Source organism: Taudactylus pleione, unplaced genomic scaffold (assembly GCF_031769625.1).
Source record: "Taudactylus pleione unplaced genomic scaffold, aTauple2 ptg000037l, whole genome shotgun sequence".
Lineage (NCBI taxonomy): Eukaryota > Metazoa > Chordata > Amphibia > Anura > Myobatrachidae > Taudactylus > Taudactylus pleione.
This window is the reverse complement of record NW_028284439.1, coordinates 19,242,840-19,263,377: the sequence shown is the minus strand read 5'-3', so window position 1 is coordinate 19,263,377 and position 20,538 is coordinate 19,242,840. Positions and strand designations below refer to the sequence as shown.

The 20,538-nt window shown below is 43.4% G+C and overlaps 1 protein-coding gene across 1 annotated transcript in view; it reads right to left on the bottom strand.

Annotated features, from left to right (window-relative positions):
• KCNMB2 (potassium calcium-activated channel subfamily M regulatory beta subunit 2) overlaps positions 1–20,538 on the bottom strand; it is a 284,497-nt gene that overhangs the window by 32,388 nt on the left and 231,571 nt on the right. The window contains exon 4 of the mRNA XM_088452342.1: positions 11,176–11,371. Coding sequence (XP_088308468.1) covers positions 11,176–11,371 — 196 coding nt within the window. The remainder of the gene's footprint in view (positions 1–11,175; positions 11,372–20,538) is intronic.

Genomic DNA, 20,538 nt, shown 5'->3' with positions numbered 1-20,538 from the left:
ACTCCCAGTACCACACAAGTGTTAAACAAACTGTAATACCCCCAGTTCACATATGCCACAATGCCCCATGCTGGTAGTGTAGCTAGGTGTATATGTATGGGGTGGGGGGCTGGACGACCACCCCGGCCACCCTGTTGTTAATACAGCACCGCTACTGGCTAAAGCTGGGTACACACCTATACAATCATCGGGCCGTTCACCCAATATCGAGAGAACAGCCGTTGGATTGTATAGGTGTGTATGCTGTCCGGATGCAGGAGCGTTAGCCGATAAACAGCTTTAAATGCTCCTGCAACGGTCGGGATCGGGAAGTCGCATCTTATGTACGGTTTAATATTTATTGGGTCGGCCTCCCGAACCCATAGAAGCCCGTACACACTGTGCTATGTCTGCACATTGTGTACATGGCTGACAGGGGGTCACACTGGGGACAGACTGCACAGCTGATCGGGACAGTTTTACCTGATCAGCCTGCAATCGTAAAAGTCTGTACCCAGCTTAACTGGATATAATTTTTGGAGTCCATATCATCTAATTATCTGTTGTCTGGATTTGTTTACACAGAGAACTCTGTATTATATATGAGACTTTATAAAGGTTTACATTGCAAAAGGTGATTTTCCTCACAGTCTATGTATTGCCATATTGCAGTTGGCTTATTAAAGGGCATATATGTTCTTTATTCTTTCCCCAACAAATCCTGCCTCAGCTGTAATATTTTGTTCAGTTCTATCTATACTGTTACAAGATACACCATAATCCATTATAATAAGCCAATACAATCATTGCAGTGTACACTACTAAAAAGGCTTATCTCTCCCATAAGCAGCATATTAACAACACTAACAAAGTGACCCCAGATAAAGAAAACCAATACAAGAATGTAATATATTACAGCATCAGACTAGAACAAACAACAGAATAACATATACGTAATTGAAAAGGAGGTTATATAAGATATATAGGCCCATATTCAATTAGTTTCACCTCCGCAAAAAAGTTTTGCCTGCCAGACTTTTTGTCAACATTGCGTGTTTTGGAGGCTGAAACTTATCGTGCGTGCTCCCGATTTACTCCGTATTCAATTCCAAGACAGGTGAAAACGGGACCCGGCGAATGTGAAACTGGAGGAAAGTGCAGGTTGAATTGGGGGAATCACTAAGTACCCAAGGAAAAGATGGTCTGACTTCGGAAATCATTACGGTAGTTTAGTATTAGCCCTAATTGAACAAGTTAGGGTACTTAAGTGGTGGTAATTGCTTGCTATTAGCGTCTAGTTAAAAGTGGTGAAGAATGGCATAAAGCAATGTTTTTTGGAGCAAATAAGTGGTCCCATCAAATTTTAATATCTGCAAAGTGATGTTTTAGAATAAGTGAAAATCCTCCGTCATACAAGTACCTGCAATCCCAAAAACACTTGGCCCCTTCTTAGAGCATAGTATGGGGGAGAAGAAGAAAACTCTCTTGTTGGGGGCACTCGAATGTAAAGGTTATAATAAGAATAATATATAAAAAATAACTTTTATTAGATATATTTTAAAATACCAAAAACAAGTCTGAGCCTGTTACTTATTGGCATTACTGTTGGAATAACAGCTATAAATTATCACAAGCAGAACACGAACATACATAGAACATAAGACAACATATAATACAATACTTATCACAATTATGTGAAGCTAAGTGAAATATTACAAATAGGTCTATAATTCTCTGTCTCATACAATATTGAGACCTATATAAAACATATACTAGTTCAATGACCTCATAATGTCGTCATAGCACAATGGCTAATCAGAATTACGGCAGAAGCATACAAGGAAATCTTCTAGAAAAGAATGTGATAATAACCATACAATATTCAATATAGGTTACGTGAGATATCACAGCACAATAACACTGAACAGTAATCAGAGAAATACAATGATAAGGGGGTCAGATGAAATAATAGCTGACCCTGCAAATATCAAAATGAATATAAGTAAATCACAGGTTGTAATGAGAGGCAGATCACACGTAGGTCGCCTGTGATGCCACCCAGGTACTTGTAGACAGTAAGGTTATAGGAAAAAGTAAAGCTACTCCTTTATGTGGAGTTTACAAAATAGCAGCTGCTGCATGCCATTGTATAACCATTGAATGGCATGTGAGCGTACTATAAAGGTACTCCCAGGGTAGGGAATAAGTACAATGAGTATCTGCTGTTGGACTGCGTTAAAAAGAAGGTCCTGGTGTAAACATTGCAGGAACCTCTAATAGGCGCACCCCAATGAGAGTACTCATAGAGACAATAGTTATCGTAATGAAATAACACAGCATAGGTTTGCGATCTGTGCTGCTGCCAGTCATATACCAAAGGTAGTGGTGAGTGGTGGGAAACCCAGATCGCATATGCAGTGATAGGAAGAAAGAGTATGAGTGTAGCTGCACTATGGCTAGTACAGGACAAGTGGAGCTCTGTTGCCCTAAAGGTATTGCAGGGTCACAAACTTGTCTCTGTTAAATAAAGCCACTCAGTGCGCTAAAGAAAGTGTAGTATGAAAAGTACCTGAGCGCTCACCTCCAGGGAGCCGGTGTGTAGTATAGAAAATCTGCCACTAGAAGAGCCTGTCAGTATGCTACCATGACGAATCCCGCCTGTACACAGCCGGATTCGCGGGTCTGAGACGCGCGTTTCACTGTCGCTTCCTCAGTCAGATGCATGTGGACTGTGATACACAGGTGATCTTTTACCTGCGTTGTGACCAATGGGAGAGCAGGTGCTGTGTGTTGCAGATGCAATACCCTTGTCAATAGGTCCAAGTGTTAACTCCCTCTATTGGTCCACAGCAACAGGAGGGAGTGAGTCATAGGAGGGGGGAGTGTTTGGGTTAGATGAAGCTCATATCTTTCTCTCCCGGAATGGCCCGCTGTCCCCATACACTAGTATCACAGATATCTCCTGCTTACCTTTCTCTCCTGGAATGGCCTGCTGTCCCCATACACTAGTATCACAGATACCTCCTGCTTACCTTTCTCTCATGAAATGGCCCGCTGTCCCCATACACTACTATCACAGATATCTCCTGCTTACCTTTCTCTCACGGAATGGCCTGCTGTCCCCATACACTAGTATCACAGATGTCTCCTGCCTACCTTTCTCTCCCGGAATGGCCTGCTGTCCCCATACACTAGTATCACAGATATCTCCTGTTTATCTTTCTCTCCCGGAATGGCCCGCTGTCCCCATACACTAATATCACAGATATCTCCTGCTTACCTTTCTCTCCTGGAATGGCCTGCTGTCCCCATACACTAGTATCACAGATACCTCCTGCTTACCTTTCTCTCATGGAATGGCCCGCTGTCCCCATACACTACTATCACAGATATCTCCTGCTTACCTTTCTCTCACGGAATGGCCTGCTGTCCTCATACACTAGTATCACAGATATCTCCTGCCTACCTTTCTCTCCCGGAATGGCCTGCTGTCCCCATACACTAGTATCACAGATATCTCCTGTTTATCTTTCTCTCCCGGAATGGCCCGCTGTCCCCATACACTAGTATCACAGATATCGCCTGCTTACCTTTCTCTCCCGGAATGGCCCGCTGTCCCCATACACTAGTATCACAGATATCTCCTGCTTACCTTTCTCTCCCGGAATGGCCCGCTGTCCCCATACACTACTATCACAGATATCTCCTGCTTACCTTTCTCTCATGGAATGGCCCGCTGTCCCCATACACTAGTATCACAGATATCTCCTGCCTACCTTTCTCTCCCGGAATGGCCTGCTGTCCCCATACACTAGTATCACAGATATCTCCTGTTTATCTTTCTCTCCCGGAATGGCCCGCTGTCCCCATACACTAGTATCACAGATATCTCCTGCTTACCTTTCTCTCCTGGAATGGCCTGCTGTCCCCATACACTAGTATCACAGATACCTCCTGCTTACCTTTCTCTCATGAAATGGCCCGCTGTCCCCATACACTACTATCACAGATATCTCCTGCTTACCTTTCTCTCACGGAATGGCCTGCTGTCCTCATACACTAGTATCACAGATATCTCCTGCTTACCTTTCTCTCCCGGAATGGCCCGCTGTCCCCATACACTAGTATCACAGATATCTCCTGTTTAACTTTCTCTCCCGGAATGGCCTTTGTCACCATACACTAGTATCACAGATATCTCCTGTTTACCTTTCTCTCCCGGAATGGCCTGCTGTCCCCATACACTAGTATCACAGATATCTCCTGTTTACCTTTCTCTCCCGGAATGGCCCGCTGTCCGCATACACAGTATTCATCAAGCTCCAAAAATACAATATTTTCGGAGCTTGACTGTGAGAGCATTCGCCATCTTCAGATGGTGTCTGCTCCCGCAACCCGATCCTTCTTTTCGATCCCTCAGTCACTATCCGGCTGTTTCCACCGGACGCCGGGGCTTTTGTGCACATGCATAAACTCTAGGTCACACAGGCGTACTAGTTTCACTGCTCCGAAAGGAACAGTGAAAAGATTCGGGGAGACAGCTAATCTTCAGATCAGCTGTCTCCACGCTGGTGCAATGATGAATGTAAATTATCGGGGCTTGAAGCCCTAAGGGGTAGATATACTAAGCCTTGGAGAGAGATAAAGTGAATGGAGATAAAGTACCATCCAATCAGCTCCTGTCATTTTTCAAACACAGCCTGTAACATGGCAGTTAGGAGCAGAGTGGCTGGTAGTTTATCACTCTCCAGATCTTAATACATCTCCCCTACAGCCTGTAACATGACAGCTAGGAGCTGATTGGTTGGTAGTTTATTTCCATCCACTTTATCTCTCTCCAAGGCTTAGTACACCTCCCCCCTAAGTATCCTGAAAATGTTGGTATTATAACAATGTCAATATTCTGGCAATGTAAGGTCTAGACCTATGATTCCCGTTCCTCATCCCTTTCACATTGCTTGAAGTTTTATTGAAATATCTTTCTATTTATGCACCCTTCCTATATATGTGTCTGTCCTTCAATGAAGCTTCGGGCATGGGATTCACGCCTTCACCCTTTTCCCCATCACACCCACTGACCTTGTTGAATGTTATTGTTCAAGTAATGAGTGAATAGTGAATAGTACAGTACATGATGTATAGGCCCGTATTCAATTTGAGGCGAAAAGTCAGTTTCCGCGATACTTTTTCGCCGATGACGTCATTTTCGCCTGTTTTGAGTTTCCACCATATTCAATTTGGAAGACTTTTTACCTAGGCGGAAAGTCAATGCAATGTAATAGGCGAAAAAGTTTTGCCTATGAATAGCAGGCGGTAAAAAGTGCAGAATTGCGGTTTTGGAGTACAACATTGCGGGAACCCCCGTGCAGCCTTAAGACATTCCCCTAAAGACATTCCCCTAAAGGTAAACTGCCCAAAAAAAGTTTACAAATAATCGGGACAAACCAAAAAAATTATGTTTGATTTTGGGGGTAAAAAAAAAAAAAGGGGAACAAAGTGCCAAACTATCTAAATTAATTCAGGTCGGGTACCCATGTATGCGACAGGTGTTTTCTTCATTGCGGGGACAAGCGGCAGGTGCAATTTTGCAGATTTTTAAAAATAACTTTAGGGACTTAAAAAAATGCTTACCCCCATTTTCACGTACCCCAAATTTCATAGGAATTGTTATTTTCCTCAAAAAAATAATCTAAGTGCTATTCTTTACCACTTCTTCATAGCCGCAAAATTGCACCTTGTGCGGCTATTACAAACCCCGACTTCCTTCAGCAGGCAAAAATGGGGGTACCCATAGTGATCCCCCATGTCTGGACATCTTTAGGGGGGTCCCAGGCAAATTTTCCAAAAATTCCCGTTTTTCTTCGTAAATGGGGTGAAAGGTCATTTTAAAAAAACAGAGATAATTTTTCAGTTACCAATAGCAGGTGAAAAAAAGTGCAGATTTGGGGTTTAGGGGTGCATTCTTAAAGAAAATAGCCTGCACCCTTGTTAATGCCCCCTTAAAACAAAATATGCCAAAATAAATAAAAAAAATAAAAATTGGGACACCCCAAAAAAATTATTTTAAATTTTGGGATGGAAAAAAAAATGAAAACAAAATGCTAAACTAACAAAATGAATTGTGGTGGGGTCCCCAAGTATGCGGCAAGTGCTTTTTTTAATTGCGCAGAGTAGCGGCAGGTGTATTTTTGAAGAATTAAAAAAATTACCTTGAGGGACTTAAAAATATGCTTACCCTCATTTTCATGTACCCCAAATTTGATGGGACCACTTTTAAAAATGAAAAAAATAAACCTAAGTGCTCTTCTGCATCACTTCTTCAATGTCGGAAAAAATAACCACCTGCCGCATCTATTTAAAAAGCCGACTTTCTTCTGCAGGCAAAAACGGGGGTACCCATAGTGATGCCCGAGGTCTGGACATCTTTAGGGGGGTCCTACAATTATTTCACGAAAATTCCTGGATTTTTTCGCCAATCCAAGTTTTGCCTGTTCCCGATTTTGCCTACTTTGGAATTGAATATGGGGAATAGCGGGCACGTGCACGATACTTTTCCGCCTGGAAAACAGGCGAGGGAGGCAAAAAGTCCAGCAGGCGAAAAGTCTGGACTTTTCGCCTCAAATTGAATACGGGCCATAGTGTAGGATATCTTATGCCATATGTCTAGTACTGTGCTATAACGTGTGAATGATTCATGTTTTGTGGTGTAGCTGTGCTGCGACACAGAGCATCTGAATGTAATATTTTTGCTATCTTTATGTAAATAAAGACTGCTTTTTTCAATCAAAAAGGTGTCAACATTAATTATGTTGACATATTAACCATGTCGACATCATATACTATATGTTGATCTTTTGCTGTCAACATCGTGATTGCATACCCCTACAGCTAATATGTTAGGCTCTGCTAAACATTGTAACAAAGAAGAGATGTTAGGGGAAGCGTGGAGAAAAACATTGGTTATTTTTAAATGTAACTTAGTATATTCTAGACAGTGATCCAAATTATGTAAAAAACAAAATATATTTGTAAAGTTCCCAAGCATTTTCATTGTAGATTTCATACTCATAGTAATTTAGGATCAGTTGATGCCCTGAGTACATTTGTAACTTGGTAGCACCTCTTATAATGTTGTAATTAGGATGTGCAGCCCATCCCCCCTTTTTTTCCCATGTGTGTGTATTTAAGGTACACTTGAAGGTGTGAGATCCCTTCTCCTGGGCTGGCACTCCTCTTACCTGCCCCAGGTGATTTTAATTAGTATTGGTCCTTGCATTGTAGTACACACATGTAATGAGCACTATTACAGGTAGTCCATACTTGCCAACTCTCCCTCATTGTCTGGGAGACTCCCTGAAATAGTAGCAATCTCCCTGTCTCCCTGAAGAGGCTAGCAATCTCCCTGATTGCACCCCCATGAAGCTGTTATATTAAAAAAACAGAGATATATACATTGAAATTGGATCATTAGTATAATTTACCTGCATTGGTTATAAGACACAATGATCCTTTTGGCTACATGCATTTTCTGAAAAGTATTAGTGTGTTTTCATCAACAAACAGATTTTACTGACTGCTTTTGGGCTCGTTTACATTTGGATGTAAGTACATTTTAGGACACGCCTCTCAGATGTAGCAGTACACGCCCACTTTACCGCCACGCTCATAGGTGTCGCTTTCACAATCTCCCTGAAATGCTTTTTCAAAAGTAGGCAAGTATGGGTAAGTCCTAGATAAATGTATACAATGTGTCAGTATTAGGGATGTTAGGGACCCACTTGATGAGGCCACCGTGAAGTGGTAGGTGGGCAAACATCTTTCTCCAAACATGTACTAAGAACCTCTATATAACACCATGTTAATTGATAGTTTATTATATATATTTTTGATATTTATTATTCTTAGTACTTAGAGTGTGCATCAGCCTCCCCCATTTTTTCTGCAATAGAACTACAGGTCTCAGCATGGTAGCACCTCTTATAATGTTGTAATTAGGATGTGCAGTCCATCCCCCCCATTTTTACATTTGTAACTTAAATATTTTGGGAGCCTAATTAATAAGTAAATAAAAGTTATAAATCTTAACTTATAGCTATAAATCTTTCCTGTCCATCTGTATGTACCCCAACATGGGCAAAAAGTGGGGAGAGGGTACTGTTGCCCAGAGGTGGGTGATCTGCCTACTTGCATGATTATATTAGTGAGGCAGCATATAATAGGCTAGAAGGGAAGCCACATACTAAAGACAGCATATACTAAAGGTTACTAACGTTTCCAAAGCCAGGTTCCCTTTCTGATACAGAAAACTCTGGTGTAAAAAGTACCTCTGTATAAAGCAAAATGTAGACACATATGTCCTCTTATACCTAGTGTCCATATGGCACGAGGCGACCGTTGTGACTGAGATGCTCCAAGAGGAGCATATTGTTTTTTTCTTTCAATTTTGCATATTGTTTTTTTCTTTCAATTTTGCATCTTATTTGCATTGCAGATGCAGTGAAACACCAATCAAAGGGCCATATTCATTATGTTAATTATTGGGGGGCCGGGCGGCTCCCGATAATTAACATTCTATCTCACCGCGAGCACCAGAGCAATTCATCATTGCTCCAGCGCCAAGACAGCTGAGAGATATCAGTCATATCTCCTGCATTACCTTTATGATGAATGGCCCCAATACTTAATTTCTACAATACTTTTGTAGTAATTAAGTGATCATGAAAATAGGCCAAAGTGTACTATAGATGTTGGGCTGCGACTTTAACCAAACATTAATTAGTTTTAAATACATACAAAGTCTAAGATGAAGAACAACAGAACTTGGCATGAGAAGAAGACACGGCTGCTGCATTGCATCACTTGGTACACAGATTCAGACTCAGCTGCACACAGATAAACATATTGATCAGTGCAATTTAGCAAAGTACTCTTGTCACTCCCAGTGGTCTTATTTATGCGAATAAGATACACATTTTCAATTGCCGAGGACCAGAAATGCAGAGAGGGGCTACAGTAGTTGCCGCAACATGAGCAACAGTGCACGAGGACACATCTGTACATCCAACTGTGATAAAAGGGTAAGTCCAGACCAAGGGCCTGATTCATAGACGGACGCTAATGCGATACCTACGCAAAGCAGTTGCAAAAATAGCAAAGATCACCTGAGCATTAAGACGCCCACTGCTGCTGTCTCACCTGCGTGCGACTACGCATATCTTCGGAAACATCGATAACATCAAAGTATTCGGTGGCCATCTTACCCTTGCTGCAGGTCTGACCAGCCGCAGCCACGGGAGCTCTTCTGACATGCAGAGCTGCGTATGCAATCGCAGTGGCTAATTTATGCACGCCCATGTAACGTGTTTTGTGTGATGATTCCCCATTAGCACCCCGAAACACTGGCAGTTTGTCCTCTGTGCGTGTGCGATCACAGCACACGCGCAGTGCGGTGCATACACAATGGCAAAGAACATTGCATTAGTGTCCGTCTCTGAATCAGGCCCCAAGTCAGTAAAGGCCAAACACAAAATATAAGGCCAGAAATTGTGTGTTTATTTCAATTTGGCAAAAATGCGTTCCTCTCACTTCTCCAATGTGTTAAGCTTTTTATAAGTTTATATTTTTTATACAGTATGTTACCTTCCATTAGCATTTGACAGGACAATAAGACTAAGGGGCCTATTCATCATCACTTAATTTCTACAAAAGCAGGTAAAAATGCACATTTTCACCTGCAATAGTAGAAATTACAGTAAGTATTCAAAACATTCATCAAGAAGGTAAAGCAGGAGATATCACAGATATTTCCTGCTTACCTTCCTCTTGCGGAATGACCCGCTGTCCCCATACTCTACTATGGGGACAGAATTAATCAAGCTCCGAAAATACAATATTTTCGGAGCTTGAGTGTGGGCCTCGCAACCTGCTCCTTCCCTATGGGAAGGAGTCCCTGGTTGCGAAGAAGGATCCTTTCCGATCCCTCTGCCCCTATCCGGCTTCTTCCGATGGACGTTGGGGCTCTTGTGCACATGCATGATCTGTAGGTCACACATATGCACTAGTGTCGGAGCAGTGAAAAGATTCACTGCCAGTGAAGCCAATCGTGGGGACAGCTGATTTTTGGATCAGCTGTCTCCGCACTCGAGCTACAGTATGATGAATGGCACCGGCGTCCGCGACGAGTTAGAATGTTAATTATCAGGGTCTATTTGGACCCCGATAATTAACATGATCAATAGACCCCTAATGCACAAAAAACAAAAACTAGGTAAACACATACAGTATTTGCAAGCATGCACATAGTCCCATTATTGTCCTAGCTATTTATCACTTTATTACTTGTATTTTGACCCTGTTTCACACATCGTCCACAATGGATATATTTCAATGTGGTGACTATGGAGATATCCGTAACACATGGAAAGATATCCCCTCACCAGTCCAACCCATTTCCAAGTCCCTTAGCTAATGGCAATCTAGCATCCACATTCCCCAACTGAGTTGACTGAAACTGGGATTATGACAATTTCTGGAATGAATGATAAAATGTTAGGGTTTAGAGGGCTCAGGAAGTGTTTGGGCAGGATCGTGCTTCCCATCTGGCTGATGGTGTGAAAAGTATAGTGACCAGCCGTATAGCATGTGATAGTTGGTCACTGCCACCTCATTTCTATAGGATCCTGGTAGCTAAAGCAGATCTTCCAAAGAAGCACATTCTGTAGGCCTAATGTTGCTGCTGTTAGCGACAGTGTGCAGGACGCAGATTCCAGGACATGTGCAGACCTGCGGGATCATTAGATCGATGGTTTGCAATTCTATGCAGGTAATATTACTTAGTTACTGTGTGTTTCCATTACATATTAATGCACACTTCAACTATTTAGTGGGGTTGTTATGTTTGTTTATTTTAACCTCCAGGAGGCCACATTAACTACTGTATCTGCATGTTTTATCAATCACTGTGTGAGCTAAGATTCATACCATGCATTGTGACCCAGCCCCTTTCTTCCCTATTCCCTGGGGTCACGCTAAGCCAGTTCCCTAGAGACACAACTTACAGGAAGGCAACTGAAATTGGGCCCCAGGATAGTCTTTGTGCCGAATAATAATACATAACTCTGTATCGAATAGTCACATATCTTGAATTACATTTCTGGTTCAGATCTGCATACAAATCTCCCAAATGTAATTTCTTACCTCAGAATTTACTTTCAGTGTTTCCTCATTGTGGTACAAGAGAACTTTCTGTCCTGAAAAGGTCAGGTTTACATGGACCTGCAGACAGGGGTACTGAGAGATTTTCCAGCAGTCTGGACCACAACTAAATGAGCAGTTGAACGTTTCTGTGATAGAAGCATTAATTAATGTGCATTGGGCTTCTTCTGTCCATACACTATGGGAGATAGAAAATAAAAGATGGGACATTATAACCCTGGAATCAAAGAGACAGTGGAATTATTTATTGGTCATGGAATACATGTGAAAAATAGTACTACTAGTATGAATGACTGAGCTAAAACAAGGTAACTGTTCAAGCCACTATTGATGCCAACTTGGTCCTCTTTAGACAATGCACAGTCTGTGGGTTTAAGGGGTATGTCAGACTTTTCTTAAGCTGGGTACAAACTATACGATATAGTGCAATCTTGGTACTTTCGACCAATCTGCATGATAATTGTACAGTGTTTACCCCCAATCCATTGTTTCCGTCCGTAGTTCATCACATCGTCCCATTGGATATTCTGCACGTCCAATGGGACGATTCCACAGATGATGTGGTGTTGTTACCTGAAGCATATAACGATATATTACGTTGTCATATAACGGATTGTGTACTGTGTACGGCGATGCGATATATTGTTACATCGTGGCGCTTAGCTGCACTGTTGTTCTGGCGTGTACCCAGCTCTCCTGTTAGACATGGATGCAAATGTATATATTTTTTTATCTTTTATTTTAAAGATACTAGATGACAATAAAAAATTCAGCAAATATCAAAAAGTGGGAGACAAAATATTATAAAGAGTAACATTCAGAGGATCCCACCAAACTCACATTACAACATAGCAATAACTTGTAGTACATTTTACATTTTCTTACAGAACAACATATAATCCGAAAATAAAACAATGGATCAGAGACTTTTGTTGGATGCAAATGTATATTTTGATGAAGTACAGTACATACTGCTGTTACACACTAAATTGGTGACTTGCTACTATCTGTTTAATACATGTAAACAGGATATACGCTAGTGTGACACAATTTCTTTCTAATTTCTCACATTTATTGCCATTTTGTGTTGCATATTTGGTATATATGGTACAAGATTTGTACTGTTACTGATAATGATGATGATTGGACTTTCCTAGTGTTAGCAAAAAACAAAATAAATAGTTGTAGCCTTGGAGAGAGATAAAGTGGAGAGAAATAAAGAACCAACCAATCAGCTCCTGTCATTTTTCAAACACAGCCTGTAAATTGACAGGAGCTGATTGCTTGGTACATTATCTTCAGAAACTATCTTTCTCCAATGCTTAGTACATAGACCCCAAGTAATTGAAAAAAACATGTATACAATTTATACAATACATTGGATATTAAAATGAAGACATAAAACATTTATTAATCTACTGCTGTATTAATCAATGAGCGTTAGCCTTCACACATATTTTGCAATACTTGCCAAACAAATTTAATAAAAGTTATGTCTACAACATTTTAATTACATACATGTTGGGTAAATGGCTCTGACGTGATCTAATTATTTCAGGTTTTCAGGAAAATAAATGCCTAATAAAGCGGTCATTTTGTCACCTAAAACTTCAGTTGAAAATGATTAATTTGCTGAAAGGCAGTACTAATAGGATTGAAGTGATCCACCGAGCATGACCTGAATAGAAGTGTGAAATGATAATGAATATTGTGCGGTTATTGAAACATCTTTCTAAGGCATTAAAGTTTCTTAGCAAAATTAATCAAAAAAAGTATGCCTAGTTGCTGTATGACATTAATAATTACTTCAATTTACATGGCTGATTGTTACATAATGGCTGTTAGTCAAGTCCTATTCCAAGACAATGGCATGATTAGATGTCTCCTGATTAGGAGGGGTCAGTCTTGAATGAACATTTGGAAAAGAGTAAAAACATACCCAAAATGCAGCAAACGTGGATTCTGAATAAGTGTATTTGCTGCAAATTGGACAGAATCAGATGATCTTATTAATGTAGTGGATATCATCTTTAGTTTTAAAATCCTAATCCTATCTAAATGAAGACAAAATATAGCCTTATGCATTTAAAAATACAATATATATTTTACGAAGGGGTTGGGTATGAGCTGCCGGCAGTCGGGATCCCGGCAGTCAGAATCCTGACGCCGGGATCCCGACACGGACCAATACTTGACCCTACCCTAACCCTCCCTTCCTGGTGTCTAACCCTAACCTCCCCCTAGTGCCTGAACCTAACCCTGCCCCCTTAGTGCCTAACCTTAACACCGCACCCTGACCCTCCTCCTAATGCCAACGGTCAGTGTTCTGGAGCCCGATGGTCAGTATTCTGGAGCCGGGATCCCAACTGCTGTCGGGAATCCGGCGCCGGTATTTAGACCGTCGGCATCCCGTCAGCCGGGATTGCTGACCACATCCCTTTACAAAGTTATAATTTGTCCTCTAAATTATGCCTAAACTACTTCTGAATGAATGCAGAGCCAAGTTCAGCCACCATGGGGCACTTGTCCACAGCTTGTCTACATTAGCTAGCCATCTGAAGCTGGCGTTAGTTCACTTTCCACTATGAAGAAGATTGGTTGGAGAGGGATCTTCTGACACTCTGTTTTTTCACCATGCACATGCTCTGAGTGATGGATGCACAGTTGCACTGCCAAGTCTAAACTGTCTGAAGCTCTTAGATTAATACGGCATATAGCACAAATATTAATTGTATTATACAGCTACAATAAATTAAAATGAATGGGGGTCATACCGTAGTCCCCATATAATAATGGTGACTGCAGTCTGCAGTACTAAATAGCCTTCTGCAGGAGATGTTTGCAAAATCTCCTGCATTTGGCTATTAGTACATAGCATACAAACATATAATTAAGCAGAAATTGCAGTTTCTACATAATTTTATGAAAAAAAACCTGATAAATGGGCTCATATAGCTTATAGTAATAACATAAGTGCAATCCCAATGATTTAGACCAGTGGTTATTAAATTGGGTGCGGTGCCTTAGGACACTTGCAGGGCTGCCACAGGTTGGTGCTCCAGTACCAAAAAAAAATAGATTTTTAGTCAGTGTGGCAAAACCAGTGCTAATGACTGCCAATCAAAAAATATGTAGACAAAAAAAGCACAGCCCTGTCAACCACCACATACCTGAACCTAAGGGTGACATATAAGCACAATTTACTTCATTTCATTTTTGCTGAATTTCTCAATAAGAAACTTTTGGCCCAGGGGTGCCGTGGAATAAATTCTGATACTCTAGGGCGCCGTGATTCGAAAAAGTTTGGGAACTAATGCTTTAGACAAATACATCTCTATAGGTGCGTACACACGTAACGATTTTGTTACCAACGATTTCCTGAAAGATTTTATGAATGATTTTCTGTCAGATTATCTGTCAGATGTTTTAAAGTGTAATGAATGATTTTTTGAACTACAAACGATTTTTGTAGCTTCCCTCAATGAAAATCATTCAGTTGGTCAGTCAGAATGCACTACAAACGGCAACGAGCATGATCGATAATCGTTCATCGTTATTACTCAGAAACTGAACGATTTTTTCAATGATTGAACGATAATGACGTCGTTAAAGTTAAATTGTTCAAAAAATCGTTACGTGTGTATGCACCTTAACATGTATTCCAAATTAGATCTGCAGTGATTGCAATGCCAGCGACTCCACCCCCAACCGGAGACGCCTGACAGGAGTGAGCTGAAAATAAAATCTTGAAGATAAACACAGAAGATGGCAAGCAGCAGACGGCCCCTGTTGCGACTCCGGGCCCTGTACAAAGTTATCGGTAATCCAGCCCTGGTCCCAGCGGAGACCGCACTGCACCCATGTGGTGAAGCTCCTGTGCGGCCGCTCTGCTCAAGCAGGCCCAGGAGCGATTATGATATGATATGCGCATGTGTTGGAGTCACATATCAGTCGCACCATTAATCTGAGCAACCCTATGGTTGCTCAAAATATCCGTTAGAACTAAGCTCCCAGGGCCAGTGCAACTGCATACAACTGCATACGCTGCTGCAACGCACCCACGAGAAGCTCCCAAAATGCCTGCAGTTGACTAGCCCACCCCTCCGTTTACATCCAATAAAAGCACACTAACTGTCAATCATATCAGTGGTTCCATACGCAATAGCGCATTTGTGTGTACACACAGGGTAACGCATGCATCGTAGGGGCTTCCAGCTTATTTTGCGCATGCGCAGTAGAAAATAGCTGAAGTACATGCACATCAGCATCGCATACACTTAGCGTGCATCTCTGAAGCAGACCCTCTATCTCCCCAGAACTTTGTTAGATGTGTTACTCTTAATTTGTGCAAAAATAATTGGTTTTATTCTGCGGGAACCCACTGCCCAGGGGTTGTGGATAGCCTAGGACTATTGGCCAGACCTGGAGTGCCCTGGAGAGTGGAACCCCTTTATTGGGGGGGTCCACACCTCCCCAGGGATCCTCGGCCTGGGCTGACTAGTGTGGGGTGCTTTGGCCAGGCGACCCAGTAAAGCCAGTCCCATTACACCTCCACTAGAAAGAGCCCAGTGCTGGTTGTGGCTAATATGGTGGACCCCTACTCATTTTGTCCCCCATATTTCCACAACCAGGACTGGCTCACTAAGCCTAGTGCTGGTTGATAAAAATACGGGGGAGCCTTATGTCTTTTTTCCCCCATATTTTCACAACCAGGACCAGCTCAGAAAAGCCTGGTGCTGTTTATACTTTTAGAGGGATACCCCACGTAATTTTTTTTTTACACTTTTATAGCTTTTTTTTCATTCATCAGTCATCATGCTCTTAAGCCCCGCCCCCTCAGTGCAAAATGCAGCGATTCAGGGGTCAATCGGGAGGAGGCGGAGCCAATTTGACGCGATTCCATTAGAATTGCGTCATTTGGCTTCGCCCCCTCCTGATTGACCTGCGAATCGCGGCAGTTTCACGATAGGGGGAAGGGCCTAATGACATGGTTCCAGCGTGCCAGGTCTGCAAGGTAAGGGTGTGTGTGTGTGTGTGTGTATGTAATGTATATATGTATGTGTGTTTATTGTGTGACATACAGTGCATCCAGAAAGTATTCACAGCGCTTCACTTTTTCCACATTTTTGTTATATTACAGCCTTATTCCAAAATGGAATAAATTAATTTTTGTCCTCAAAATTTTTGTCCTCAAAATTCTACACACAATACCCCATAATGACAACCAGAGCTGGATTAACAATGGGGCGGGTGGAGCTCCAGGCCCTCCCATGAAAAAAGGCCCACTGGATTCCCTGCAGTGTAGTGTTGACAGGGAAAAAATATTTTTCCTGTCACCATTCACTCACTCACTACCAGCAGCCCAGCACATTAACCTCCCGATCGTCCAATCAACAACCCTGCCCCCCCACCCCTGTGCAGAATACTGATGGCAACTGAAACTTTGCCCCCTACTCACGCTAAGTTCCGCCCCCGGCCATACTAACCTGTGTCACCAATGTGGGAGCCCCCAGTTGCAGTAAACCCCGCCCTGTTGCACTATGCTCTGCCCCCAGTCTTCCAAAGCTGTGTCCTCAGTGTGTGAGCCTCTTGTAACACTAAGCTCCACCCCCTACTTGCGCTAAGCCCTGCCCCCTGTCACCCGATGCTGTGTCTTCAGTGTGGGAGTCTCCTGGTCTTTTTAAGCTCTGTCCCCAGTCACACTAAGCTCCTCCCCCTGTCACCTCGAATTGTGCCAGCAGTATGGGAGCCACTGGTCATGTTAAGCTCCACCCACACAGGCATCCAAAGCATTTACACAATGACACACCAAGCCATAGGTGCAGGCAGCCCTTTTTTGCTGGCAAAAACCCTCCTAATACCCATCTGGGAGCAGCAGACATCTCAGTAAGTCACAAAACAAAGTGCAAGTTTACCTGCTGTTCAACTCGCATGCATTCACATGTGAGTCAAACTGGGACCTACAAACTGAAGTTACACACTCACCCTATTACATTTGCGAGTTTTGGGACAAACTCGCACCTTCAAAAACTCCGACCCTATTAGATCCCACTCCTAGGCTATGAACTTTTCTTAGTCGCTTATAGCCTATATGCAAATAGGCTCCAACAGAGACTATAATCCATGTTACTGATAATGCAAGTTTCTTATTGAAACATTGTTTTACTCCTAGGAAATAGTTTTATTGTGCTAAGTTACAAGTGGATGCGCTATTAATATATATGAATTTATATGAGAATATTTTTTTACTGTGTTAGGGCTCTATTCATTATGCAAATTATCTTTCCAACTCGCAGCGAGTGCCGGAGTAATTAATCGATAGAGTTCTCGCAGGCGCACAAAAGCCCCGGCGTCCGGTGAAAGAGCCGGACAGGGGCAGAGGAATCCGAAAGATATCTGTGATATCTCCTGCATCACCTTTTTGATGAATGGCCAGAAAACTTAATTTCTACAAAAGCAGGTGAAAATGTTCAAGTGATAATGAATAGAGCCTTTGGTAGTATATGAATTATAGTACTATGTGTTTTTATTAATACAAATAGTTTATTTTCCTTTTATTGCTAGATGCTACTGTACATCTACGAATAACATCAGAGTCTGCTACTCATTGGATGTAACTGATGTTACAGTATATTGGGGTCTATTCATCATCACTTAATTTATAAAAAATAAAAAATCAGATCCATTCATCATTCTTCTAACGCAGTAGATATCACAGATATCTCCTGGGTACAAATGTGTCTCGCTAATTTCCACAGTCCCCATACTTTAGTATGGGGATGTAGAAATTATGAAATTCATCAAGTTCCGAAGAAGCATTTTTTTGGAACTTGACAATGAAACTTTACCCCACCCTGAGATGGCGTGTGGTATCCGATATAGCAGAGGGATCTGATCCCTCCCTGCTCTGTCCTCTTACCTGTAGCAGCTCCCACCCGGCTCCCAGAGCAGTCTTCCCGTGAGTCGGGGCCAAGGGAGAGGGCATAGCAGCAGAGGCAGGGGTCCTGCAACGGGCTGCAGGTCTAACCGGGGTGGGGGGCGGGCCAAGTCTCCAGCAGTGGCTGCAACAGCAGCTTTGCCGAGTAAGTCCTTCACACAGCAGTGGCGGTGGGTGCAGCAGCTTTGCCGAGTAGGTCCCCCGTACAGCAGCAGCGGCGAGTGCAGCAGATCTCAGCAGGGAGGGGGCCCTCCGGTGGCAGGTCTCCGGCGGCGGCTACAGTTTTGTTAGGATGGTGGAAAGACAGACACCAGTGAGGTTGGTGGACGGGCGGAAAGGCATGCGGGCAGTTAGGCAGGGGAAGGAGGTTCTCGTCTCCTGCTGCAGCTCAGTCTCTTTTTGTAGCCAGTGAAAACTGAAGAGGCGCATGAGAAAAGTCTCTCACTTCTGAAAAACTGACTTTGTAGAAACAGCAGTTATTCGGAAGTGATGGTTTAGGGCAGGAGGCATGATGAATGCCTAGTACACTGTGTTTTGATGAATAGGCCCCTCAGTGTGCTAAATAGTTAATGCCATTTTTATAACTGACGAGTATCAGAATTTAGAAAGTTTTGCGAGGGGGGGGCGCAGCCGGCTGTGGTCCAGGTCCATTTCAGTCAGTGTAGTCCGGACCGTGGTGAGTGCGGTCCACACTACACAGTAAAACAAACACACCGCCGCAGGGTAGTACACTGGTACTACCTGGTGGCAGTGTGTTTGCTTTAGCAGCTAATGAGTCAGACATACTCTCATTGGCTGCTGCACCCACGGCAGGAGCCGGGATGGGGAGCTCACTCATGTGCTCCGCCTTCCTGCTCCAGCAGTGGGTGAAGGGAGAGACGTCATGATGTCTATGTCATAGTCCCAAGTGGGAGAGCGGAGGAGCAGACAGCGGTGGGCGCAGGAGCGTGGATTCAGGAAGGTATTGTGTTTTTTGTGTGTCTTTGTGATATATGCAAGGGGCACTACTGGGGGAACTGAATAGGGTGGACCACTACTGGGGGCACTGTATTAGGGGCACTACTGGGGGTACTGCATAGGGGGACCACTACAGGGGGCACTGTATAAGGGGCACTGCATAGGGAGGACCACTAATGGGGGCACTGCATAGGAGGAACCACTACTGGGAGCACTGTATAAGGGGCACTACTGGGGGCACTGCATAGGGGGACCACTACTGGGGGCACTGTATAAGGGGGCCTACTGGTGGACCACTACTGGGGGCACTGCATAAGGGGCATTACTGGGGGAATTAAGGTAAGTATTGTGTATTTTTTGTGTATTTGTGATATATGTAACGGGGCACTATGGAGGAACTGCATAGGGGGGACCTCTACTGGGGGCATTGTATAAGGGGCACTACTGGGGGTACTGCATAAGGAGGACCACTACTGGTGGCACTGTATAAGGGGCACTACTGGGGGCACTGCATAAGGGGCACTACTGTCGGCACTGCATAGAGGGGACCACTACTGGGGGCACTGTATAAGGGACACCGCTGGAGGAATTGCATAGGGGGCCGCTACTGGGGGTGCTTTATAAGGGGCACTGCATAAGGAGACCACTACTGGGAGCACTGCATAGTGGGGCACTGTATAAGGGGCACTACTGGGGGCACTTCTAAAGGCACTGTATAAGGGACACTACTGGAGGCACTGCATAAGGGGGACTACTACTGGGTGAACTACTGGGGGCACTGCATAGGAGGGGCACTACTGGGGGCACTGTATAAGGGGCACTACTGAGGGCATTGCATAAGGGGGACCACTACTGGGGGCACTGAATAGAGGGGACCACTATTGGGGGCACTGTATAAGGGGCACTACTGGGAGCACTGCATAGGGAGCATCACTATTGAGGGCACGGAATTAGGGGCACTGTATAAGGGGCACTGTATAAGGGTGCACTACTGGAGGCACTGCTACTGGGGACATTGCATAAGGGACACTACTACAGTGGGCACTGCAAGAGGGGCATTACCACTGGGGGCATTAAGGTGCATATGGAATGGAAAGGAATGTTCTCAGACTGACGAGAAACTGTGTTTTTCATTGGCCATGCCCACTTTTTTGACGTGCGCACACATAGGGATGGGGGTAGGCGCTCCAGTTGCCACCTTGCCCCTGGGCTCCAAATACCCTAGTTACGACACTGTGTGCCGCAAACTTTGCAACTTAGCTGCACCATCGGAGACTTTTGATCAAAATATGTGTCTTATTCACATTATTATTAATGCAACAAAATTACAATGTAAGGGTACACTGACTACTGGCAAGCATTTAGGAAGAAGCATGAATCGCTACCCATAGCCATGCTTGCAAACTTTTAAAGTCTCCTCTCTGGGAAAAGCCTGGAGAGGAGATGGAGCA